Source organism: Oncorhynchus mykiss, chromosome 1 (genome assembly GCF_057628025.1).
Source record: "Oncorhynchus mykiss isolate SJ-2025 chromosome 1, ASM5762802v1, whole genome shotgun sequence".
NCBI lineage: Eukaryota > Metazoa > Chordata > Actinopteri > Salmoniformes > Salmonidae > Oncorhynchus > Oncorhynchus mykiss.
The window spans coordinates 71,480,535-71,508,245 of NC_143022.1; the positions used below are offsets into that span (position 1 = coordinate 71,480,535).

At 44.7% G+C, this 27,711-nt stretch overlaps 1 protein-coding gene across 1 annotated transcript; it reads left to right on the forward strand.

Annotated features, from left to right (window-relative positions):
* Positions 1-286: 286 nt before the first annotated feature.
* fbxw4 (F-box and WD repeat domain containing 4) lies at positions 287-27,638 on the forward strand. Its single transcript, XM_036983601.2, has 9 exons — positions 287-742; positions 1,749-1,844; positions 3,483-3,668; positions 3,917-4,049; positions 4,442-4,527; positions 14,237-14,302; positions 24,209-24,349; positions 27,206-27,347; positions 27,444-27,638. Exons 1-9 carry the CDS (start codon positions 558-560, stop codon positions 27,573-27,575), a joined length of 1,167 nt encoding a protein of 388 aa, XP_036839496.1. The 5' UTR covers positions 287-557; the 3' UTR covers positions 27,576-27,638.
* The last annotated feature ends 73 nt before the right edge of the window (positions 27,639-27,711 follow it).

Genomic DNA, 27,711 nt, shown 5'->3' on the forward strand with positions numbered 1-27,711 from the left:
CAGTCATTGGGTCTCAGTGAAGGCAGCAGCCTCTCTGAGTTAGTGATTGCTGTTTAGCAGTCTGATGGCCTTGAGATAGAAGCTGTTTGTCAATCTCTTTCTACAGCAAGCAGTACTGGAGCGCCCGTACCCCATGTATCTAGCCTCGCTGCTGTTTACTGCTGTTCTTTAATTATTTGTTATTTTTATTTATGTTTTACTTAACACTTATTTTTCTTTAAACCGCTTTGTTGGTTATGGGCTTGTAAGTAAGCATTTCATTGTAAGGTCTACTACACCTGTTGTATTCAGCGCATGTGACAAATACAACTGTATTTTATTTTATATATAGTTATATAATACGTCATTACGTCGCACAACGTCACCACGTGATCTTTCGTCACTGTTTTGGAATGGCTTCCTGTATCTTCTCTTTTCACGCGCTCTAAGAACATGGATTACTGTTTAACGCTATTAAACCCTTTTTTTAAGAACTACCATAGAAGAGGCAATACACCAAGAGAAAGATACAGGGCAATACAGAAACGGAAAAGAGAAACCTTCAATACGAACTTAAAATGTTCTTATTCCAGTTACCAGAGGTTGTGCTCTACCACATTATGTCATATTTGGAATACAAGTCTTTGAGTCGCCTTTCTCAAGTTTGCAAAACAATTTACCATTTTGCAAATCGTGACGCCGTATGGAGGAAGATAGCAAAAGAGTTAATAAACACTGGAATTACACGACAAGGAGCAGATGTGTAAGAAATATTGTTTTATTCGTACAATAAGTAGGGTACAGTGGTCGTTTCATGATAAGCATCATGACTTCCCAAGAGTTGTTTACATCTACTTCCACGCGGCTTGCTACAGTTGTTGCCATTCACACCGCTATCCTTCTCGATGCAAAGTTATGCAACACTGTAGCATGCACTACATGGGCTATACTGTTTCAGCATAGTGCCCATGGAAAACGTTTATGTGTTGTAAAAACGCATACAGATAGCCTCGTGGTTACTTGCTGTAGATATCTGAACGGCGTTTACAGATAAGTTGTAGCTGCATAATAACACATTCCTTGTTGCACACAGTCATGGTGCTACATAATCCTGAGAAGAATATCCTCGGCCAATGACTGCAGTTATGTTGACATGACGACACTGTTTTTCAGGATATATTCATTGTATGAAATATATATAGCCTGTTTCCCACTTGCTGCCGTGGAAGCCCTGAGTCTGACTGACTGGTCTAGAAACACTGTTCTAGAGAACGTAACATTGTGAATTGGACCTGAGCCATTCTGGCATTACTGCCTTCTCCCCCAGCACAGCTACTTATGCCACAGTGACAGCCACTCTTATCAAACCATGGGTCTCCTTTGAGGTGCAGCCTAACAGCAGTGTAAATAAACTTGGTAATCCTGCTGAGCGCTACAGGACACCACATCCCACAGCTCTTTGAGAGAAGCAGGCTGTTTCCTCCAGCTCACATCCACCCCCTCTGGCACAGGCCTCCTGAACACATGTGAACACATATGCTAGTTTTCTGGACGACAGTGTTGGGTTCAAGTATGACAATATGGGTCTATTTGAGGCCTTCTGCTATTCCTTGTGATATTCACACCATATCTGCTAATATACAGCACACAATGCTGTAATTCTACGCCTGTTGGGCATTGTTTGTGTGCATTGTCCGTTCAGAGGTTTTATTTATGTGGTGTTCTTCAAGGGTTATAATTGTGTTATCACATCACTATCCATGTTACAGGTATCCCCACATCCCTCTGAAGGACAGAGTGAAGGTATCTCAGAACTGGTGCCATGGGATCTGCAGAAAGGAAGTCATGCTCAAATGGAGGATTAAGTGAGTGTGTTTGTGAGTTTTGGCATCATGGCACCACAGTGTAGTTTCAGGAGTTTCCCTAATCCATCTCATCTCTTGCGCCACTGAACACACGACAGGGATTGGCTGGTGAAAGTTTAGGGAGAAGAAATTGCAAAAGAGGTCCTGAAGAGTTATTGTTAGTTTTTTAATGAAGCTGTATACAAGTAAAATGTATTAAACATTGGAAAATGGTTGCTGAATAGGTTATAGTTCTAGATGTTGGGGCTGAAAAGCTCATTAGGAGTACCAGTAAGCACTATCCAGAGAGTCAATGGTGGGTTTACAATCTATCCCTAGATTACCATTCACAAGGTTTCAACTAGAGAGAGAATCATGCTCTCCTTTTAGTCATTGTGCCACCTCAATCTGGGTGATTGTGGAGGCCAGGTCATCTGATGCAGCACTCCATCACTCTCCTTCTTGGTCAAATAGCCCATACACAGCCTGGAGGTGTGTTGGGTCATTGTCCTGTTGAAAAATAAATGATAGTCCCACTAAGCGCAAACCGAATGGATGACGTATCGCTGCAGAATGCTGTGGTAGCCATGCTGGTTGTGTGTGCCTTGAATTCTAAATACATCACGGATAGTGTCACCAGCAAAGCACCATCACACCTCCTTCTCCATGCCTCACGGTGGGAACCACAAATGCAGAGATCATCCATTCACCTACTGCATCTTACAAAGACACAGCGGTTCGAACCAAAAATCTCAAATTTTGACTCATCAGACGTAAGGACAGATTTCCACCGGTCTAACGTCCATTGCTGGTGTTTCTTGGCCCAAGCAACTTTTTTCTTCTTATTGGTGTCCTTTAGAAGTAGTTTCTTCACAGCAATTCGACCATGAAGGCCTGATTCACGCAGTCTCCTCTGAACAGGATGCTGAGATGTGTCTGTTACTTGAACTCTGTGAAGCATTTATTTGGGCTGCAATCTGAGGTGCAGTTAACTCTAATGAACTTGTCCTCTGCAGCAGAGGTAACTCTTTCTTTCCTGTGGTGGTCCTCATGAAATCCAGTTTCATCATAGCGCTGGATGGTTTTTGCAACTGCACTTGAAGAAACTTTCAAAGTTCTTGAAATTTTCCACATTGACTGACCTTCATGTCTTAAAATAATGATGGACTGTCGTTTCTCTTTGCTTATTTGAGCTGTTCTTGCCATATGGACTTGGTCTTTTACCAAATAGGGCTATCTTCTGTATACCATCCCTACCTTGTCACAACACAACTGATTGGCTCAAACGCATTAAGAAGAAATTCCACAAATTAACTTTTAACAAGGCACACCTCTTAATTGAAATGCATTCTAGATGACTACCTCATGAAGCTGGTTGAGAGAATACCAAGAATGTGCAAAGCTGTCATCAAGGCAAAGGCTGGCTACTTTGAAGAATCTCAAATATAAAATGTATTTTGATTTGTTTAACACTTATTTGGTTACTACATGATTTCATATGTGTTGTTTCATAGTTTTGATTTATTCACTATTATTCTATAATGTAGAAAACAGTAAAAATAAAGAAAACATCCTGGAATGAGTAGGTGTGTCCAAACTTTTGACTGGTACTGTATGTCAGAGTATTTTCCATTATTTGATTGTGTGTTCCCCCTACAGCTTGTTGCCGTGGATACAGCTAGACGGGGATGTGCTGTATCTGTCTCAGGCTGCAGACATCGGAGCGTACCATCTGAGGCCGGACACGGGGAAGCTCCAGCGCAGCCCCATGGCTCTGTTCTCAGGACACCTGGAAGACGTGTGTCGATTTGCTGTGACTGACACACACCTCGTTAGTGGAGGAAGGTAATCAGCAGTAATCAACTTAACTCAAACTCCTGAAAGGAATAATATCAGTGGTTGAAGTTCAGTCTATCATGTTGCTTCAATACTCACTTGCCATTCTTACTGTGTACATGCCTCAACTAAAGGTCATTGAAGCATCATCACTACTGCAGACCCACGGCCATAGAAGCACACTCTCAGTCAAAGATATCACATTCCACTTAATGTACTCATGTCTGTTATAGTGAACTATTATCTGCCTCTTTCAGTGATGGTAAGATCCTGGTGCACCACAGGAGGAATGGGTTCTCAATGGAGTACTCAGGTCACAACCAGGAAGTGAATTGCCTGGACTGCAGAGGAGGACTGATTGTCAGCGGCTCCAGAGACAGAACAGCCCGGGTGAGACACACTAATATTCTAGCACCCAATGTGTCCGTTTGTTTAGATGATACTGGCTGAAATAGGGCTCCACTGTAGTTTCACATTGGGTGGCAACCAAAGTATGTGTCATATGCAAGCTTGGCGAACAAATTGATATCATTAACTCTGTGTGTTCCACCCTGGCTGCATTTACACAGGCAGCCCAATTCTGATATTTTTTTGACTAATTGGTCTTTAGACCAATCAGCTCTGAACAAGATCTGATGTGATTGGTCAAAAGACCAATTAGTGGGAAAATATCAGAATTGGGTTGCCTGTGGGAACGCAGCTTCTGTGGCACATTAGGGTGTACTGTCAACCACAGACAACTATGGTTTTAATGTTCGTATTTTCTTAATGTTTCCTTTCAGATTTGGACTTTGTCTTCCAACTGCCCCAGAGACACGATCCCTATGAACGACAGGGTGTGGTCTGTGGCTATTAGTCCCACACAGAGGTATGTAATGTACATGCCTAGAATGTCCCAAAACAGTCAAACAGCTACACTAACATCATACATGAGTGCACAAAAGGTAGAGTCCTGCCCCCCCGGACAACCCCCACCAGTCAGTACGACACCCTGACTTCAGTTATGCCATTGGCATCAAAACAGTTGTCAGCCACCGGTTTGGGTGATAGTTGAGTTTGGGGCTAGATTAACCTGAGCGGTGGGTTCATTGTCCTCTGTTACTGAATAGGACAATATTTATTTCCCTCGGGTGGTCTGGGGAACGGTGAAAGAGGGATCGAGAGAGGTGAAAAAACAGGATATCAAGGCAAAGCGGGGTTGCCTTCATAGGCCCTTTGATTGCTCAGCCATGTAGCTACACACCCACACACTTAATGATGCTCACACACACGAAAGCAAGCACACGAGCACATACATACACACACTCGAGCGAACACACACACACACACACACACACACACACACACAGGGACACCCTTAATGACACACAGACGCACAAGGCTGTAACAGTATCCCTGCTTCACCACCTGCCCTAGACCGGCAGGCAGCTGATCCTTCAAACTGGCCTTAGCGCCGCCGCAGAGTGGAAACACCATGAGTCACAGCAACAAAGGGCAGCTCTCCTCGGCTGACAGGTCCCTGGTCAACTCTGTTAAATTCAGGCAATCAGAGACACCATCATCTTCTGGGTGGATTGTTCATGCATTACATTTCCATGAATTGACTTGAATTTATTCAGGTAGACCTGGAAGACTGAAACTGTAGTGAGACTGGCTGTTTCTGCTCGTTGACCCCCGCCATACATTCATTCGGTATAAACTCAACTTCACACGCACACTTTTATTGTAGAAACACACACAGCCACAGACAGTATGAACTCACTCGATCGCTCTGTCACACACACACTCCTTCAGTATATATTACTCTCACACAGACACACACATTCACGTTGAGCCCCGGTGGCCCTGTCTGCTCAGCCAGAACTTTAGATCTGAGAGTATGGGGCGATTATCCACATCATTAATTCTCCAATTTGCTGGCTGAAATAGCAACCGTGCCTCAGCCTGCTGCCCCCTCATAATAAACCTGCTCCTTCCACACACTGACCAATGACCTGGTTAATTAATAGACCCCTGGAACCGAGGTGTCAACTCGCTGACAAACCTATAAGCCCACCTATCCCCTTGCAACCTCATCACTCCTGGAGCTAAGAGGATACAAGGAGAGAGATGTCATCGCTTAGTCAGTGCTTTGTCAAATATTACATGTGATGGCACCGCCAATTAATTTAAAATGATTGCATGACACAGGTCTCGTTAATAAGGAAATGGCTCAAAATCAATCTAATAACCTAGCTCTTTATGGTAGACCTTTCTACTCTACCAACTGTGTGGCATGACCCAGGTGCTATCTCTTACCCGTTAAGGGTCAGTTAGGGGCATTGAAAGCTTTAGTTTTATCTTGTTTTAAATGACAGTTGAAAGCGACAGGGAGCAAAATGGTGGAAGCAGCATGTTTTTTGATTTGGTGGGGGGGACCTCCTTATGTTTTAAATGTAATTGTCCCTGCTTCATGCTCAAGGAATCTAAAGAGTAGGGGGGCCCCCCGCTTTAGGGTGCAGCAGGAGATGGGGCTGGTGTGATGTGTGAGATCAGCCTGCTATGCGATGGCTAACTGTAGTGTTGGTACCATACTGTAGCTACAACTTTAGAGGTGCTTTTCTAAATGTTACATTTGAGTCATGTAGCAGACACTCTTATCCAGAACCACTTACACTGGTGAGTGCATACATTTTCGTACTGGTCTCACATGGGAATCAAACCCACAACCCTGGCGTGGCACGCGCCATGCTGTACCAACTAAGCCACACATAACAATAACTGTTATGCTGTCATGATATTGAGTGCGACACTTGCAATTTGAATGCGCCTCAAGAAGAATATAATTTTTTCGCATAGAATGTGACAGGCTGAACAATTGAATAGGTAAACTGTTTTACTATGGGGTTGTCTGATTTTGCTGTTGCTTTCTTTTGTTGTTAGCTGTGGCATATTAAATGGGGTCAACAATTTTTCATCAGATAATTCAAATAACCAAAAGGTACCGGGTCTCAGCTTTGTCTGGCTCTCATTTTGATTGTACTGTAGGTCCCGGGTCTCAGGCTGGGCGGGACCCTGCCCAATTGAATCCCTGCTAACCATATCCACTTTTGTGGTCGGTACTACCACAACTATACTGATATTACCCAATGGCAGTGTTTGCCCTATATTAATTTAGCGGCGGCAGTATGACCATGGGCATTACGATCAGGTCGTGTGCAGCTGCACTCCGAATTGATGATTACTTGTGTGCTGCAAGCTGTGGGCAGGATTGAAATAAACCCAAACCAAGGGAAACTGTTATGGTACCCTTCATTCCTTGACACACCATTTTTTTTGGACGAGACTGACTTTATGATCAAAATGATCTTATTTACACATTGTAGTACATTCGGACTCATATCGATGCCACATAGGCTGTTTTCAAAAAGAAAAGTTGCTTTTAAAGGCAGTCGCTCTTTAGAACATTAAAATGTTGTCTCCCGCCCCAAGGCAAAATGTTGTCTCCCGCCCCAAGGCAAAATGTTGTCTCCCGCCCCAAGGCAAAATGTTGTCTCCCGCCCCAAGGCAAAATGTTGTCTCCCGCCCCAAGGCAAAATGTTGTCTCCCGCCCCAAGGCAAAATGTTGTCTCCCGCCCCAAGGCAAAATGTTGTCTCCCGCCCCAAGGCAAAATGTTGTCTCCCGCCCCAAGGCAAAATGTTGTCTCCCGCCCCAAGGCAAAATGTTCTCTCCCGCCCCAAGGCAAAATGTGTAGAATTGCAGGAAATGAGCTTTAAAACAACAAAATGTTGTCGCTGCAGACAAGATAAGACCCTCTAAAATGTTCAGTCGGAGACGAATGCAGATGGGCAAACACCATGCTCCAGCCTATTTATTTAAAGCCGCTATGCTGCATCAGTTGGGCTACAAATTATAATGCTTTTAAAGGGAAGCGTATATTTCAGATGGTGTCATTCATTTTGGAGTAGAATGTCCTTCTACCAGAAATGTCCTTCTCACAGTCATTCTACAGAATGAAGCAGCAAAAGGAATCCCCCCGCTCTGCTACACTGCCGCTGTCGCTGCTTTTCTCATATTCACCCTCGTGTTCAAGCTGTGGGCGGCGAAATGTTCCCCCCTCTTTATCCTTCCCATTCCCCCCTTTCTCTGTAATCTTCCTCTCTTGTGGTGTCCCTCTTTTTCCATCTCTCTCTCTTGGGTTTTCCAGTAAATATCATCTCAAAGTCTATTAAAGGATTACAAAGAGGTGTATTGTGGCTGCATTGAAATGCCAATGCTGATGCGACTCCGTGTTGGTCCCTGCCTACTTTGGGCGAGATTGATCCCAGCAGTAGATCTGGCCCTGATCTGGCCCTTTCTTTCATGCTTTTCTCAATTGAATGTCTTTCCACGCCACGCTGTGTGATACTGTCTCTGTCCCGAGGCCCACTTCATATAGGCTACCTGGGGTTGCAGGTAGCCTAGTGGTTAGAGCGTTGGACCAGTAACCGAAAGGTTGCTAGATTGAATCCCCGAGCTGACAAGGTAAAAATCTGTCATTCTGCCCCTGAACAAGGCAGTTAACCCACTATATATATATATATATATATATTTTTTTTTTAATAAATATGGCACATGGTTATTGGAATAGGACTGGGCTCTGTTGGGTCCATGTCCTAGAGGTTTTCTGTCATTGACTAGCAATTGAGTAAGAGGGGTCGAATCCGGGCTTAGACTTGACTCTGACACTGTACCAAGACTACACATTAGATATGAGGACTTGTAGTATTAGTGAGAGAGGATGAGGGCGGACATGGGTCTAAATGCTGGCTTTTCCACTCTCCCACCATGTCTCTATCTCTGTCTTTCTCTCTTCCTCTCTCCCTTTCTCACCCTCTCTTTCCACTCTTGGTACAGTTTCTTTGAATGATAAAGAAGCGGGCAGGTGGTTAGTAGTTGACTGAGGTGTTCCCTGCAAATAGGCTTGGGCCAACAAGACCGGACAGGTTGAGCGCTGGAGCTGTCGTGGCAGATCACACTGTTCGATGGGAGAGAGTATGGAGTCACGACTGAGTGGATTTCGTACCATAGGTTGTTTTATTGAGTGATGATACTATTTATTGCTGTTGTATTGCTGCTCTGTAGGAAGAGTAAGGAAATGCTCTAGGAACAATGTCATGAAAGCAAGGTTTCTCCCTCCTAGGGAATTCTTGCCATTGTTACCTCTGCGTTTTTATTGAGGGTTTAAGTCCGACTCTTTGTTACATATATAGGCTCTTTGAAAAACTGCAGCCATACAAATGCAATTTGATAAATGGATTGGCTGGAACTCTGGTGTTAATAGGATAACTGGGTGATTGTCATGAAACCATTCTCATGAAAAATAATCTGTGTTGCTATAGTTTATCCATAAATCCTAAAAATGTTTACGTTGAACTATTATATTTATTATGTACAAACACAGAGTCGGTGGACATGTCTCATTAATGTAACACTTTCTCAAGTTCCTGTAAAAACTCCAATCAGTTTTTATATATAAAGTTTTATCCACCCGTGATGCATCATCTAGAGGAGTAGAAGTTAAGTTAATTCATTTGCTTATATGCCTCCAGAATGAGGTTCTTATTCTCAAACACCCCCCTTTACCCCGCTTGGCCTTCTCATTAATGTAATGGCTAAAAAGCTAAAATTGGGAAAAAGTCTTACATTTTATAATCATTTTATGATATGTGCATTTTCAGTGTTATGTTTAACTCAGGCCTTTTCATTAGAGGAGGAATGTTAAAAAGATGAATTGATTTCTTTATTTCTTTTTTGGACTGTTGCCGTAATGAGAATATTGTGGAAATGGTGGTAGAATGCATAATATCTGATAAAAAAAACATAGTAATAATTATGAAATTGATAAGTACAAATCTTAATCTCAGTGATCCAAGATATATACATTTTGTAAATATTTTAAAATGACACCTGAGAATTTTGGGATCAAATTTTTGTTTTGTGAGAATGACCCAACTGTATTCCATAAGAGATTCGCCACAAAATCTGTCACTCACACACCCAGAGTATCACCTGTGTGCATGTGTTACAGGGTTAGCAGAACGGAATAGCCAATAACAGACCACTCCAAAGAACCAATTAAGGTTTGATGCTCAGTGTCAAAGAGCCTATAAGATCAATCCATTTCTCAGTGCCAAAATGCAGTTACACAATGTATGTCGGCAAGATTGGGGGGGGGGGGGGGGGGGTTATACTGACCACTCGTAAAGGGGAGGGGGCTGGAAGCCACTGGAGGGAGAAGCTACCCTGAGGAGAGGTGAGAAAGGGGCGCTTTTTCGGGGTTTGTTTTGTTTAGAATTCCTCAAGCACAACTACAAAGATGTTGCAGGGGCAATGCCTTTGAACGTTTCCAAAGAAAATGATTGTTGGATAAACCGCCCCGATTCGCCACTTTCTCACCACGGAGGGAGACTGACCTCTGACCTCTAGTATCAAAGTACAGGGAGACGCCCCCTCCAGCCCTGATTTTACCCCCACTGCTGAACTGCCCCACTCAACCACAAGAAAAAGCCTGAAATTCATGTCTTTCTCTTTCGTCTCTCTCAGGCTCGGCCTGTGGCTCAGGAGTCAAGAATTCAATTAGTTAAAAAAAGAGAAGAAAAGAGAGAGACTGCAACAATGCAGCGATAAGGGGCAGAATGTGCGTTCCCACACGCTAAATACAGGGCGCTTTCTCTGGGGCCCACAGAGCCGGAGGACCCACACTGCAGGAGGCAAGAATAATCACAGCTCCTCTGAACCACTCATTACACACACACACACACACACACACACACACACACACACACACACACACACACACACACACACACACACACACACCACACACCACACACCACACACCACACACCACACACCACACACACACACACACACACACACCCGACACCCACATTCCACAGACATACGGTACCTCAAATTTACACACAGGCACTCCTAAGCTACTTCAAACACATACCCATGTGCCCACCTCATACACACACACGCGTGCACACACTGCTCAAAGTCATTTTACAGACATACACATACTAGCACCTCAGACATACCTGACAAACACACACATACACAGGCCTCTCATTACACACCACCTCATACAGGTGTTCCTCGGGTTCACTTGCTCTACCTGAGAGACTAGGCCTGCTGTTCAATGTACAGAAGGGAAACAACGCTACTCGTGATCGACATCATGGCATAAATTGGGTTAATGATACAACTGCCCAGTCAACATGGGTTGGTATATCAGATTCTGTTATTGAATTAATTAATTGTGTTCTATCAACATTGAAATATCCCTCTTCTCGTGGATGGTCTAGGTTTAATTGATTGTTTGTTGAAAGCATTGATGTTTGTTTTGTTTCTTTACACACAGACCTCAATTTGCCAACATGGTCCAATGGTCAATTGAATGGATGTTAGTTCTTATAATCCAGTATCCTAATGACTGTTGCTCCTTTCATGTTTCTGAGTGAGAAGAAGATGAGTGACAAGGTCTCTGATCATTCAAGGGAACCGGAGCTGAGCTGACACATACCACAATGAATGAATCCTCATTTGTGTCTGTCTATTGGTCCTCAGCTGGTAGAGCATAGCATAGTTGGTTCGATTTCCGGGACCACCCGTATGTAAAAGGTACGCATGCACGATGACTGTAAGTCGCTTTGGACAAAAGAGTCTGCTAAATAGAGTCTATTGTTGTAATCCATTATAGGAATCCACTAGACTCATAATCGACATCATCTGAACTTTAATGTTTAGCTGTTGTTTGTTCGGAGGTTAGCCGTTAGTATAGCGAGACCGGATGGTGTTTTGTGTTTTCAATACATGGTGGCGGGCCGTTCTGTTCCGTTCCAGCCGGCTGAGCAGAGCAGCGCAGAGGGGCTGTGTGTGGAATGTCCTGGTGCTGTCCTGGTGACCTCAGACAGAGGGGACACAAACAGAAGCCAAAAGGGCCAAGGGGGTGGGGTATTGGGGAGGAGGGGGGGGGGGGGGTCTTGGCGAGCCCCTGCCATTGTCCCCCTCCCGGCTGATATAAAAGCATCATAACCCTTTGAGCTCAGACATATTTAGAGAGCAGATAAAAGCACTTTTTACAAACTAGATACACGGCGGGCACAAAGCCGGGGGTCAAGCGCAACAAATTAACAACCTCTTTTGCCTAGAGGGGGGAGAAGGGAGGAAAAGGGGGGCAGGGGCATAGCTAAATCGCCCCTGGAGTCCATCGCCATGCCTCTACATTCCCAGCGCCTGCATGGTCTGTGTTCATCTCTGCTATTTAGCCTATTCTTCTGTAATTGGCTGGGGTTTAGTTTAGAAAAATGGTGACTTACTTGTTTTGTTTGGAGTATTGTTGTTCATGCGATAGGTTTGTGTGGGATTCTTTGAATTTCACGAAAGTGGTGCCAATCTTTGGCAATGGCGAAAGAATTGGAGTCAGGTCAAATGTAACATTTAGTGCCAGGAGAAATTCAACTGACAGTGCGTATCTGTTTCTCTTGTCTCTCAGAAGAATAAACGTTGCAAGACTGGAGTGTAGTTGTTCCATTTGGTGTAGTACAGCTGTTTAGGTAGTAAGCTGAAAGTCCTACACATGGAAATTGTATCCTTTTGTAGTGACTAGTGATGCAAGCCAAATGCTAAAGCCAAACTGGTGGCTTAGAATGTGCAGCCCGACACCAAAGTACACCCCTAACCCACAGGCTGTAGAACGGACATATCATTAGAACACTAGAGTCAAATTCTGCTTCCTAAGTCCATACATTTACTTTCTGGTGTTTGACACTAAATGTACTTTCTATGTGTTTGACTTTCGGACTTGATATACTGCAGTTTGACTCCAAGAAGGTTCAAATAGGTAACCTTTTTAATTTCTAAGGAAAGCAATTGGAGAATCCCCTATTAAAACTGAGAAATAATTCTCATAACATGTAATTTGTTAGACTAGATTCCTAGACCAGGCTGTTGTTCACCTCTTTGTTAGGAAACTAGAAGTGATTTTGGGGCTGAGAATGGGGATGGGTTAACAGAAGTGGAGCGTTTGCGGTGGTCTTGGGAAAGCGTGGAGCGCCCTGTGCGGTCAGCTTGTTGATTTGGAGCTAACAATGTTGGTACTGTTGGGCTCTTCTCCCAGCAGGGGCTCAGTGTGCGTGTTTCTGTCTGTGTGTAATTATGTGTGTGCGCTTGTCTGTGATTGTGTGTGTGTGTTCATTTGGCTGGGTTCCCAATGGGGTCTGAGTTAGTTTGTGTGACCCTGCCACACAGCCCCTTAGATAATGCAGCCAGCTGATGAGGTTACCCAAACGGCAGCAGAGGCCCAGCATGTCCTTATAATGAGGAGTGGACTGGGAAGTAGAGGGAGAGGGAGAAGGTTGGGAGGCTACAGAGAAGGGGGTGATTTCAGGATGGAGTGGTAGTAGGATCTCAGGGAGGTGATTGTGGGTGAGGGGTTTTAGGGAGGGGCCACCTGTCCCACATCAGGCGAGAGAGGCTTTGACCTTAGCAGCTATAATATCAGTGAGTGATCTGACCCTAGATCAGGCCAGTGCTCGGGAGGACAGAACCGGTTCATTGTATGTCTGTGCTGTGTACCCCCCTTCCTCCCCCAGCAGAGGGGAGCCCAGTGAGGGGTGAGTAATGTGAGTAATGGAGAGTAATAAGGGCCAGGCAGCGAGTGTGACCTTAACCCTATTGTATCTTGTGTCACCAGGGTTCAGAGGTCATACTCGCTGAGGGCCCGCCGCCCTGATTGGACCAAATGAGTTTACCCAACACTAATTAACGGGGGCTTTGCTAACGGGCCTCTCCGCTTAACGGGCCTGACAGCTGCCCCTGTGCCTCAGTACACCCTCCCGTGCCCCGCTCACGCCCCTCGTTACCCCTGTCTCAACGCAAAGCGCCTCCACGCCACCCTTACCCCATTGCCAACCCACCCAGCCGTCAGAGGAAGAAACGCCAACCAAACCAAACCACCACTGCTTCAACACAGTTATCTGTCTACTTCTCTGTCCTTCTCTCTGGCTATTCTATCCCGCTGTTTTTCATTTGAGATCTGCTGTGCTTTCTTGAGATTGTATGCGAAAGCAGTTGATGCTGAAACTGTGAAGTAAAACGGAAACATAGTAAATGAATAAGTGGTACAAAAGAAAGTCAAAAGATAATCAAATGGTGGTTGTGCCCCAGGGTGTTGGACCTTCCCCTGTCAGTCAAACCTGCAGGAGGCCCTAAGCCTCAGACCTGGGCAGAGCTAACAGAAGCCCCCCTACTGCCCCTCTCCCCTTTGGCCCACCCCACCCTCTACACACAGACCCTACTACACCCCTCCACCCCCCCCTCCTCTCCTTTCACCCCTGTGCCGCCCATGCATACCTAGGCCACTACTTCCGACCTGTCAGTCCAATCAAAGGAGTGTTTTAGTTTCTCCTCTTTTCTCTCTCACCACTGAAACAATAAACGTGTGTCTCTGACCGGAGACTGTTGAGGGTGTCACCCTTTAGCTTTGCCCTTCGAGGTGTCTCAGTGTTCCCAGTTTTCCTAAACGTTCCTCTGTTGTCTTCCTCCACAGCTCCTTCGTGACTGGCACAGCCTGCTGTGCGAACTTCTCTCCTCTGCGGATCTGGGATGTTGAAAGGTAACTAACTACACAACACACACACACACACAGATACATACTCCACTGATTCACACAGACTTTACACACCACTTACTACACACACACAACCCACAAACAACAGTGCACCATGACCAAGCATTTTAAGTACATTCCTATACAGTATAGACATTTAGAGTTGAGCCCTTCATCATCCACCAGTAGTATTCCTACCAACCCACTTCTTACCAACCCAACTATTCCAAGACCTCCCATCCTAGCCCATCTGTCAGTATAACTGATCACGGCAGTGAAAGTGGAACCTGGCTGTAATGATAGTTGTTGTTTCATCATCCCGTCTAAAAGCCTTTGCTTTGAGAAGTTCAAAGGAGGGCTGGGAGAATTCCTGGCACTGAAAGCCCAAGCTTAAACCTGATACAGCCCTGACAGGCCACTGTAATTCCCAGCTTTACCTGCCGAATTAAACCTTCTGACACGTCCCGGGCTGGACAGAGAAAGGCGCTTCCTGCTCCAAATGACATGGACATTTGAGCTGGGGAAACGGGGGAAGGGAGGAAGGGAAGGAGAAGGGAGGGGAAGTTATTTGTGCGTTGCAGGTGTTCCCGAAAATATATTGACACAGTGTACCAGAGCTCGTTCTTGCTAGAAAACATGAACAACATGTCCTTGTGTAGTATGTACATGCAGAATAATATTCAGGTATTGTGGTTTGTGTTTTTTTCTCAGTTTAGGAGTAAATATTTTAAGTCCCAAGCCTGAAAAATCTTATGTCTTTGCTGTAGTATGATGATTGGGACAAGTGGCCTGGCTGATCTGTGTCCCCCACTGTGACTTCCTGTCTGGTAATCAGCTGAGGTACAAAAAGCGGTCTGGGAGAGGGCAGGGCACATACTGTACACCGATGACAGCAGGATGAGGGTTATGGGGGTACTCTGTGTGTCTGTAACGGTCTCTTATTTCCCATATCTCAGATGCACGTGCGCACACACAAACACAGATACAGACACACACACAGCAACCCCACCACACACATAGAGCACATATTCAACCTCTCCAGACACACCACCATCACGATCCACCCCCCTCCACCCCAACCTAAGACTACCAGCAGCATCCCAACCCAACCCTGTGCATTAGTGCGGCCACACTCCCTTTGACAGCAGACACATCACAGAGAAAAGATCACAACCAAGACACCGTTACACCTGCAGCACCAAACATAGCCAGTAAAGCAGCTGAGTGCATCAGGATCTGAACAAGACAGGAACCACAACATGTTGCTGATTCCAGAAATGACTTGTCATCCGAGGATGGAAAATAGTGGCACAGGATGTGACTGAGATCAAAGATGCTGATGCTCAGGTCATGGACTGCCACTTTCTTTAAGAGAGGGAAAGAGGTGGAGAAATATAGATGGAGAAAAAGGGGGGGAGAGGGAGACTAGGGGAGGAAGAAAGGGATATGTGTTCTGTCTGTGTTCTTTATGTGATTAATCTAGTTTCACAAAACAACTATTTTACTCTTTTAATTATTTTTCAAGAAATCGTGACCTGAATGAAGCATGTCCTGGCATTATTCTATAACAGGCTCATTAAAAATCAGTTTCTCTTTGTTGACCCTTCTAAGTGTTGCCATGCAAAACCAGAACCTTCCCACTTATGTGGGGCAAAGGAACCTTGACCATTCACCCATTGTGGCTTTGATTTTAATTTAATTTAACACATTTCTTTTTTCTCCCATTGCAATTAATTCTGTGTCTTTTTCATCTCGATAGTACAAAGCCTATGATCACCCATACAGAGGGATCCCACACAAGTGGCGTTTTTGAGCGCACCCCAACTTTTCATGGTGCCTTCGCTCGTGGATAAACAGGGAAAAAGCATCAAAGAACCCCAACCATCGCTCCGAGATTCCCGTCAAAGGAGCCCCACAATCGCCTGGCAGATTCCTGGCATTCCTCTCTGAAAAGCGGGGGTTAAATGTCTGCGTTGGGAGGTCGCTCTGTTATACAAATTGCACGGGCATTGTTTTTGGAGAGAACGCGTGTGACATTTAAAGGTGGCCATTGTTCTGCCCGTACATTCCTGCCCGGTTCTGTGTCCCGCGGTTCTCCCAGCTCCCTGAGTCCCCACTGTTTGTTTTAGGGTCTGAAAACCCCAGCAGGACTCTTTCTCTACCTGTCTGACATCCTTTCAGAGGAGTGGCTGTTTCCCAGCGCGGACGTCCCCAGGCCCAGTTTAGACACCAGACTTAACCTTACAAGAGCTCTCCCACCCATACTGCTTTTCTATAGCCCCCCCCCCCCCCCCCCCCAACACCAAGAGAGAATCCCCTTAGCTTCTCCTGTTTAAAGTCTGTAAATTCATTAATGGTTCCTTTCACAAACTGGTTGTGTATATATGTGCGAGTGTGTGTGGCCCGAAAGCCAACCTGACTCCTGCAGTGAGACCAGATAGGCTTAAATCATTAAATCAGGACTAACTAATTCTCCCTGTGTATCACAGACAGTCACTTCTCTCATAACAGTCAGTCAGTCAGTCAATGGCGGACAGTCAACTAACCTTCCAAAATCAATTCAGTGTTGGACTTCATTTTATCTCAAATTCTCACTATTTATTAACCGGAAACCGATTTTCCCCTTAGACAAACATGAGCATTCAATATTTTATTTCAGTCGAATTTCAGTTCATTTCCTCAATTACTGGGAATGTGATTTGCCTCATGTCAACCCCATATCACAGCTAGTTAAGTCCCACATTCTGGCTCATCCTGGGCCAGTGGCACTAGCTACTCTGTAGTTTGAGTGGGGTCACAGAACATTGGTGTGAGAGCAGCAGTTCCCTCTCTCCACTCTGGAGTATACTGCCCATATGATCTATCTCCCAAGTGCACCTTACTGATCTCTGAACTCCCACATGTCCATATTGTAGACATCATCCTTGGTGACATGCAATCATTTGCTCCTTTTTCTATTTAGCACTTTGCACTTTCACCTTTTGTATTTTCTCGAACATGGATTAAATGAAGTATATTTTTGCATCTCGGCCTAACTTTTCGCTACAGATTTTTTTTCTCTCTCACGCACCAGCCACTATTCATCCTAGCTGGTGCGCACACCCTCATATTGCCTTTCCTCATGCAATCAAATCAGCTACAGAATAGTATTAACTAACTTGTAGTAAATATGACCTGTTTTTATGGATCTAATAGCATCTTAAAAAATATATATACAGTTGAAGTCGGAAGTTTACGTACACCATAGCCAAAAACATTTAAACTCAGTTTTTCACAATTCCTGACATTTAATCCTAGTAAAAATTCCCTGTCTTAGGTCAGTTAGGATCACCACTTTATTTTAAGAATGTGAAAAGTTAGAATAATAGTAGAGAGAATTATTTATTTCAGCTTTTATTTCTTTCATCACATTCCCAGTGGGTCAGAAGTTTACATGCACTCAATTAGCATTTGGTAGCATTGCCTTTAAATAGTTTAACTTGGGTCAAACTTTACGGGTAGCCTTCCACAAGCTTCCCACAATAGGTTGGGTGAATTTTGGCCCATTCCTCCTGACAGAGCTGGTGTAACTGAGTCAGGTTTGTAGGCCTTGCTCGCACATGATTTTTCAGTTCTGCCCACAAATTTTCTATAGGATTGAGGTCAGGGCTTTGTGATGGCCACTCCAATACTTGACTTTGTTGTCCTTAAGCCATTTTGCCACAACTTTGGAAGTATGACGGGGTCATTGTCCATTTGGAAGACCCATTTGCAATCAAGCTTTAACTTCCTGACTGATGTCTTGAGATGTTGCTTCAATATATCCACATAATTTTGCACCCTCATGATGCCATCTATTTTGTGAAGTGCACCAGTCCCTCCTGCAGCAAAGCACCCCCACAACATGATGCTGCCACCCCCGTGCTTCACGGTTGGGATGGTGTTCTTCGGCTTGCAAGCCTCCCCCTTGTTCCTCCAAACATAACGATGGTCAGTATGGCCAAGCAGTTCTCTTTTTGTTTCATCAGATCAGAGGACATTTCTCCATGTGTCCCCATGTGCAGTTGCAAACCGTAGTCCGGCTTTTTTATGGCGGTATTTGACCAGTGACTTGTTCCTTGCTGAGTGGCCTTTCAGGTTATGTTGATATAGGACTTTTTTTTACCTCACTGAAAGTGAGGGAAAAAAGTATTTTATCCCCTGCTGATTTTGTATGTTTGCCCACTGACAAAGAAATGATCCGTCTAGAATTTTAATGGTAGGGATTTTTGGGAGGGATTTTGTCCCCTCTTTGCAGATCTTCTCCAAGTCATTAACGTTTCGAGGTTGACATTTGGCAACTCGAACCTTCAGGTCCCTCCACAGATAGTCTCTTGGCTAGGCCACATGGCCCCGTCCATCTGATTCGGTGAAGTTGTCCTGTCCCTCCGCAGAAAAACACCCCCAAAGCATAACCTCCATGTTTATTTTTGTTATTTTTACCCCTTTTTCATGGTATCCAATTGTTTTTAGTAGCTACTATCTTGTCTCAACTCCCGTACGGGCTCGGGAGAGATGAAGGTTGAAAGTCATGCAACCAAGCCGCACTGCTTCTTAACACAGCGCGCATCCAACCCGGAAGCCAGCCGCACCAATGTGTCGGAGGAAACACTGTGCACCTGGCAACCTTGGTTAGTGCGCACTGCGCCCGGCCCGCCACAGGAGTCGCTGGTGCGCGATGAGACAAGGACATCCCTACCGGCCAAGCCCTACCTAACCCGGACGACGCTAGGCCAATTGTGTGTCGCCCCACAGACCTCCCGGTACGACAGAGCCTGGGCGCGAACCCAGAGTCTCTGATGGCACAGCTGGCGCTGCAGTACAGCGCCCTTCACCACTGCGCCACCCGGGAGGCCCCACCTCCATGTTTGACGGTGGGGATGGTGTTCTTGGGGTCATAGGCATCATTACACCTCCAAACACGGCGAGTTGAGTTGATGCCAAAGAGCTCCATTTTGGTCTCATCTGACCACAACACTTTCACCCAGTTGTCCTCTGAATCATTCAGATGTTCATTGGCAAACTTTAGACGGGCATGTACAGTGCCTTGCGAAAGTATTCGGCCCCCTTGAACTTTGCGACCTTTTGCCACATTTCAGGCTTCAAACATAAAGATATAAAACTGTATTTTTTTGTGAAGAATCAACAACAAGTGGGACACAATCATGAAGTGGAACGACATTTATTGGATATTTCAAACTTTTTTAACAAATCAAAAACTGAAAAATTGGGCGTGCAAAATTATTCAGCCCCTTTACTTTCAGTGCAGCAAACTCTCTCCAGAAGTTCAGTGAGGATCTCTGAATGATTCAATGTTGACCTAAATGACTAATGATGATAAATACAATCCACCTGTGTGTAATCAAGTCTCCGTATAAATGCACCTGCACTGTGATAGTCTCAGAGGTCCGTTAAAAGCGCAGAGAGCATCATGAAGAACAAGGAACACACCAGGCAGGTCCGAGATACTGTTGTGAAGAAGTTTAAAGCCGGATTTGGATACAAAAAGATTTCCCAAGCTTTAAACATCCCAAGGAGCACTGTGCAAGCGATAATATTGAAATGGAAGGAGTATCAGACCACTGCAAATCTATCAAGACCTGGCCGTCTCTCTAAACTTTCAGCTCATACAAGGAGAAGACTGATCAGAGATGCAGCCAAGAGGCCCATGATCACTCTGGATGAACTGCAGAGATCTACAGCTGAGGTGGGAGACTCTGTCCATAGGACAACAATCAGTCGTATATTGCACAAATCTGGCCTTTATGGAAGAGTGGCAAGAAGAAAGCCATTTCTTAAAGATATCCATAAAAAGTGTAGTTTAAAGTTTGCCACAAGCCACCTGGGAGACACACCAAACATGTGGAAGAAGGTGCTCTGGTCAGATGAAACCAAAATTGAACTTTTTGGCAACAATGCAAAACGTTATGTTTGGCGTAAAAGCAACACAGCTGAACACACCATCCCCACTGTCAAACATGGTGGTGGCAGCATCATGGTTTGGGCCTGCTTTTCGTCAGCAGGGACAGGGAAGATGGTTAAAATTGATGGGAAGATGGCAGGAGCCAAATACAGGACCATTCTGGAAGAAAACCTGATGTAGTCTGCAAAAGACCTGAGACTGGGACGGAGATTTGTGTTCCAACAAGACAATGATCCAAAACATAAAGCAAAATCTACAATGGAATGGTTCAAAAATAAACATATCCAGGTGTTAGAATGGCCAAGTCAAAGTCCAGACCTGAATCCAATCGAGAATCTGTGGAAAGAACTGAAAACTGCTGTTCACAAATGCTCTCCATCCAACCTCACTGAGCTCGAGCTGTTTTGCAAGGAGGAATGGGAAAAAAATTCAGTCTCTCGATGTGCAAAACTGATAGACATACCCCAAGCGACTTACAGCTGTAATCGCAGCAAAAGGTGGCGCTACAAAGTATTAACTTAAGGGGGCTGAATAATTTTGCGCGCCCAATTTTTCAGTTTTTTATTTGTTAAAAAAGTTTGAAATATCCAATAAATGTCGTTCCACTTCATGATTGTGTCCCACTTGTTGTTGATTCTTCACAAAAAAATACAGTTTTATATCTTTATGTTTGAAGCCTGAAATGAGGCAAAAGGTCGCAAAGTTCAAGGGGGCCGAATACTTTCGCAAGGCACTGTATATGTGCTTTCTTGAGCAGGGGGTCCTAGTGGGCACTGCAGGATTTCAGTCCTTCACGACGTAGTGTGTTACCAATTGTTTTCTTGGTGACTATGGTCCCAGCTGCCTTGAGATCATTGACAAGATCCTCCCTTGTAGTTCTGGGCTGATTCCTCACCGTTCTCATGATCATTGCAACTCCACGAGGTGAGATCTTGCATGGAGCCCCAGGCCGAGGGAGATTGACAGTTCATTGTGAATAATTGCACCAACTGTTATCACCTTCTCACCAAGCTCCTTGGCGATGGTCTTGTAGCCCATTCCAGCCTTGTGTAGGTCTACAATATTGTCCCTGACATCCTTGGAGATATCTTTGGTCTTTGCCATGGTGGAGAGTTTGGAATCTGATTGATTGATTGCTTCTGTGGACATGTGTCTTTTATACAGGTAACAAACTGAGATTAGGAGCACTCCCTTTAAGAGTGTGCTCCTAATCTCAGCTCGTTACCTTTATAAAAGACACCTGGGAGCCAGAAATCTTTCTGACTGAGAGGGGGTCAAATACTTATTTCCCTCATTAAAATACAAATCAATTTATAACATTTTTGACATGTGTTTTTCTGGATTTTGTTGTTGTTATTCTGTTCAAATAAACCTACCATTAAAATTATAGACTGATAATTTCTTTGTCAGTGGGTAAACGTACAAAATCAGCAGGGGATCAAATACTTTTTTCCCTCACTGTAGATACTTTTGTACATGTTTCCTCCAGCATCTTCACAAGGTCCTTTGCTGTTGTTCTGGGATTGATTTGCACTTTTCACACCAAAGTACGTTCATCTCTAGGAGACAGAACGCGTCTCCTTCCTGAGTGGTATGACGACTGCGTGGTCCCATGGTGTTTATACTTGCGTACTATTGTTTGTAACAATGAACGTGGTACCTTCAGGCGTTTGGAAATTGCTCCCAAGGATGAGCCAGACTTGTGGAGGTCTACAATTTTTTTTCTGATGTCTTGGCTGATTTCTTTTAATTTTCCCATGATGTCAAGCAAAAAGGCACTGAGTTTGAAGGTAGGCCTTGAAATACATCCACGGTTACACCTCCAACTGACTTAAATTATGTAAATTTGCCTATAAGAAGCTTGTAAAGCCATGACATCATATTCTGGAATTTTCCAGGCTGTTTAAAGGCCCAGTCACCTTAGTGTATGTAAACTTCTGACCCACTGGAATTGTGATACAGTGAATTATAAGTTAAATAATCTGTAATCTGTCTGTAAACAATTGTTGGAAAATTACTTGCGTCATGCAGATAGTAGATGTCCTAACCTACTTGTCAAAACTATAGTTTGTTAAGTGGTTGAAAAAACAGTTTTAATGACTCCAACCTAAGTGTATGTGAACTTCCGACTTCAACTGTGTGTGTATATATATATATATATATATATATATATATATACACCACTTTCTGGTGTATGATGGAGTCCTAGCTATTCTACAGTGACTCTAACATGTGACGGTATTGACTCATCCCTGTGATTTCACAGACTCAAGAATGTGACAGGCTACATTCGGACAGACTCAGACCGTATGTGACGGTAACGACTCGTCAGGTTTATTTTATAGACTCAACCATGTAACATCCCACTCAGGCATGCTTTGGACCAGACTCAAGTATGTGATGGTGTGGACCCAGACATGAGATTATCAGATCACACAATCAAGCCGCAGCTCAAAGGCAAGCGGCAGCCGCACTAGCAGATACAGTCCTTCTGACAGATTATATGGTTATGCTCCGTCCTGTAATCTTCCTGAGGCTCATAAAAGTGGTGACCTAACAATTTGACAATCCCGGCTGTTCTGCTGCTCGCCATCCACCGCACAGTGCTATTATGGCTTTAAGTTCTCGACGCAGATGTGAAGACCGCTTTCAGGGATCTGGATTTTTAGCGTCTCACCTTGGTGTTTGACATTTTTAGAGGGCCACGAAGACCTTGAGTGCGATCAGCACAATTGGGTTTGTCTGTGAGACATTGTATTTAGATAACGACTTGATTGGCCTATTGCCTTGTCGGTTGAGTGGTGTAGGGGCTGTCTATAAGACACATTTGAGTTATGAGTCAATTATTCACGTGTGGCTTGAGTGGTATAGGTGTTCTTTGTCCAACATGCGTTAAGCTCTGGGTTTTAGCAGTAAAAAAGAAAATGAGGGATCGGTACCCCACACAGACACATATCCCAGAGAGAGAGCCCCATCACGGACTCCCCATTGGCCAGGCTTAGACCCCAGCTCTGAGAAATCTCTCGTCCAATAAGATGGCCCCCTGGGGTGAGGCTAGCGGATTACTAGTCTGCCCCTGGTGTTTGGAGCAGTGGGGGCACGAGCGAGAAGGGGGAGGGAGTGCGGTCACCAGGGCCAGTGGCCTCCTTTAAATGGTTGCTAGGGAGCAGGTATCAAAGGTCTGCGAGTAACACACAGTCACGGTCATGGAGGGAATTAAACCGCAACAAAGAGACAGTTATTCTGCAATAATCCGCCCTGCGGAGGGCAAGTTATTCTCCAAGAATCAGAGCCGCCGAGTGGGCAGCCAACGGAGGACTGTGATCACAAGAGCATGGTACTGCCCATACACACACCTTACACATCCTTTGTGCATTCATACACCACGATGTCTTCTCTCTCTCTCTCATTCTCTTTCTCTCTCTCGCTCATTCTCTCTCTCTCTCACACACACACCTCACCATCCTGGTGTTGTAGTGTGGGGGGATCCCTGTAATCAGTCTCAGAGCCCTCTCCCAGATAGAGAGGTGTTGACTTTGATCTCCTCTGGGTGGTCTGGAGCCAGTGGGATTGGGAATATAGAGATGGAGAGAGAATGGTAGTATATGGGAATATAAAGATACACACAGAGAGCTTAGGGGTGTATCAAGGATCAACCGCTATAAAGACCGAGACAGGTGGAAATAGTGTTTTATCCATCTCACTGTGGGTTAAGGTGAGTTATACCTTATATCAATGAGTAGGGGCTCCATTTATTATTCATGGTTTCAAGTGAAAACTGCACATCCTCATTTGAAGCACTAAGGACATCCTGTATTGGACATATTAGTAGTCAGTAGCCAGCAGGCATTTATAGTATTGATACAGTGTAACATGCCTGTGATCTTAGGTGCAGAACTTCCCCTGAACTGTCTCTGTCTTCATCTTTCTTCTTACTTTCTCCCTATTTCTCCATCCTCCCTCTCTCTCAGGTGTGAGCTGCTGTGTTGTCTGGGTTCAGAGTTCCGTCGGGGTGCAGGTGTGTTGGATATAGTCTATGAGTCGCCTGTCCAGCTGCTCACCTGTGGCTATGACACCTACATCCGCTCCTGGGACCTTCGCCTCAGCCCCAGGTACACTGTCAATCAGTCAGCCGTCAGTCTGTCAGTCAGGTAGTCCATATATTAAGCTGTCAATCAATCATTTTGTTTGTATTTATGTATAAATTGTCAAAATGTAGATTCCGGTCAAGCATTATAATTGGCAAAGAGGCGTTCTGAGCCATACCAAAACAAGAATAACATCACGGCTACATCATACACATCTACACACACGTGCTATGAGTCAACACAGCACACATAACAGCACTATCAACACAGTCCAATCATTCCCCTCCACTCCCATCTTCCAAAAAGAAAGAGCACAGTATATTCCAACCCAGTCCAATCTGGGCGGTACCTGAATGATGCGGACCCTTGCACATTTCCACTACAAACCAAGCAGGGTCCTGCTATCAGAGGGGAGGGTGCCTTTTTATTTGGGTGCTGTGTGTGTGTGTGTGTGTGTGTGTGTGTGTGTGTGTGTGTGTGTGTGTGTGTGTGTGTGTGTGTGTGTGTGTGTGTGTGTGTGTGGCGTGGGTCAGTCAAGTAACACAAATAAGAGCTGATTGTCAGTTAGCTCTGGGGAGTTGAGCGGGGGGTTGGGCTGGGAGGGGGTCCCTCTTTAGACATCAATAATTCACACACACAGCACCACCAGGAGGCTCCCTGGGACAGTGAGGTGGTGCAGGGTGTCTGGACCTTGGGTTCCCGCTGAAAGCAGGACTTTGAGTCTCGCAGACGCCTTGAGTGTAACTGACCAGCGGACAAAAACACATGCCCAACACACACACTTTGTTCTCTGTCTGAAATACAGTGTTGTCTTGGTGTTGTCTCTTGTTATGGCTTTATGTTGTGTAGTGTTGTTGGGATGTACGTAGTGTCTTTTATCAGGTTGATCAATCATCTCATGGTCTTGTTGAATATGTGAGTTTTGTGTTTTTGTGTGTTGGGTCATTTCATCATCTTTTTGGGGTTGTTTCTTTGTATTTATAGTGTGGCTTTTTGTAATTGGGTCATGGCAAATAGTTTTCTCATGCAATGTGGTATTGTCTTATTTAGTTATGTTTTTGTGTCGTGGCTGTGACATTCTCTGGGTGAAATGGTCAGTGTGTATGCGTTTTGTTCACAAACTGTTGCATTCTCACCTCGTCCGACTAACCACACACCACGTCGGCTATAGGTTTGGCAGAGAGAGGGAAAAAGAGAGAAAGAGGAGTCAGCCCAATTGGCCTAGTCTACCTCATGCACTCTTGTCTCAAATTGTCCCAGAAAAACACACTCTGAGAAACCGACACAGCTCAAACTCTCAGACACACACAATGTTATTTTATGTCTTTAACCTCAGATGCCACGACAGGCAAAGTAGACTTGTGATGGCGACCCTCCTTTGAGTCTGGTTGAATCGGTGCTATATTTGTCTATATCTGGTGGTGTCTCTCAACCCTTTAGTACCCACTAGCTAGGTTTCCATCCAATTTGCGATCAGCTTTTCATGTGTATATTCTAAAATACACAATAAAAGAAGTGCATTTTCCCACCAGACGTGTTTCCATCAAATTGACTTGATAAAAAGCTGTGCGTGGTGTTTTAGTGCACATTAAAAGCACTTTTGTGCTTAGTTTCTAAGTAGCGAATAAAAATCTGAAGTTCATTGTGTTTCCATCGCGTTTCTTTTTACCGATGTGGCTTTGTCACAAAAACTGTTGAGATAAATAGCAAACTTTCCCAATCTGTTTTTTGCGTATGCTTTCTAGTGTAGGCAACGGTTTGCCGATAAAGTCAACAGGGTAGGTTATACGACAAGAGAAAGATGATTTTTTGGGTCGATAATGTTAGCGCAGCATAGCACCGATCATCATGTCACCAGCATTCAAATAATACCCTAGATAGTTATTGGAAATTTGCATGAAGCTCGTCACACACTTACAACCACGATGTGAAGTCCATCATAACTGATTTCATCTGCCTATAAACTCTTCATGCATTTCCACGTGGTGGCTATAGGCTACAATGTATATATCACGTTTTCTTTGACATCATGGTTATTATATCAATAGTTGTTCATAACAGTGTTTCCACCGCAATTGTGGCAGAATGTATTTATTGCCTCGCGTGTTGTTTCGAGTTGGCATTAAGGAGATTTTACCAACAAATTAGCTGTTTCCATCAGGCCTGCCGTGAGTTTTTTTTAATGTGTCAGGTAATTCATTGGTTGGATGGAAATCTGGCTAATTACAGGTAATTGATCTCGCACTCATTAGATTGCTAAAATGAGGACGAACAGACTGTGTGTGTGTGTGTGTGTGTGTGTGTGTGTGTGTGTGTGTGTGTGTGTGTGTGTGTGTGTGTGTGTGTGTGTGTGTGTGTAAAAGCCTATCTGTATGTGCGCCCTTGTGTATTTGCGTATGTGCATACTTGTGAGAGTGACTCCAGACATCTCCGCTGCCCTTCTGTCTGCTCTCGGTCCCTGTGCATCACTTATTGATGAGGCTCTAATGGATGATCGATCTCTATTGGCAGAACCCCCAAAATACTTCCCCTACCACCACCTCCTTCCCCACTGCAAACCCAGCTAGCGCTCCAACACCCCAGCGCCTTTCCGTTAACAACAGAGGAAGTTTCAGCGTCCTCACAAAACGCACACCAACATACAAAATGTAACTTCCTCATAACATGCACACAGACATTTGCCTTCTTTAAAATTCTTCAGAGTGCACACTCCTAAATCCAGTCACACTCTGCACTGTGTTGCAGTGGTCCTTTTACCATAGCTCATCAACGTTAGTTGAACAAAATGAATGCCGTATTGCTGTCATGCTGTATTTCAAATTAAACGGATGTCTACTTTTTCTGAACATTCTCTGATGTCATTTCCTCCTGTCCCAACAGGAAGTGTGTCATGGAGTGGGAGGAGCCTCACGACAGTGCCCTCTACTGCATCCAGACGGATGGGAATCACATGATTGCCAGTGGCTCCTCTTACTATGGCGTCATACGGACGTGGGATAAGCGGCAAACCCGCTGCTTAGAGGTGTGTGTGTGTGTGCGTGTGCGTGCGTGTGTGTGTGTATGGAATCAAATGTGTGTGGGTGAGTGCCATTTATGACTGTGGTTGTCCTTGCCACAGATGTTCCAGCTGTCCTCTGCTGTGAGTAGCCCAGTGTACTGCCTGCGTTTCAACACCTCTCACCTGTACGCTGCCCTCGCCACAGCACTGCACTCTCTTGACTTCAAACAGGGCCCCCGGCCTCGCAGATAACGCCCACTCCCACAGACAGCTGTTAGGATTTAAAACAATAAATTCTATGTTTTTGACAGTAAATGGCTTCATTCTCTGTAATAACTGGAACTCTGAAGCTAGAAAGACCGTTGGGAATGTCCATGCATGAAATATC

What these genes read in the sequence shown, in the direction of transcription:
- fbxw4 (XM_036983601.2), top strand. Translation starts at nt 558, where the DNA reads ATGTTCTTATTCCAGTTACCAGAGGTTGTGCTCTACCACATTATGTCA. An exon ending in CCAGAGACAGAACAGCCCGG is followed by an intron (nt 4,050 to 4,441) that starts GTGAGACACACT and finishes GTTTCCTTTCAG; the next exon opens with ATTTGGACTTTGTCTTCCAA. An exon ending in CGGATCTGGGATGTTGAAAG is followed by an intron (nt 14,303 to 24,208) that starts GTAACTAACTAC and finishes CCTCTCTCTCAG; the next exon opens with GTGTGAGCTGCTGTGTTGTC.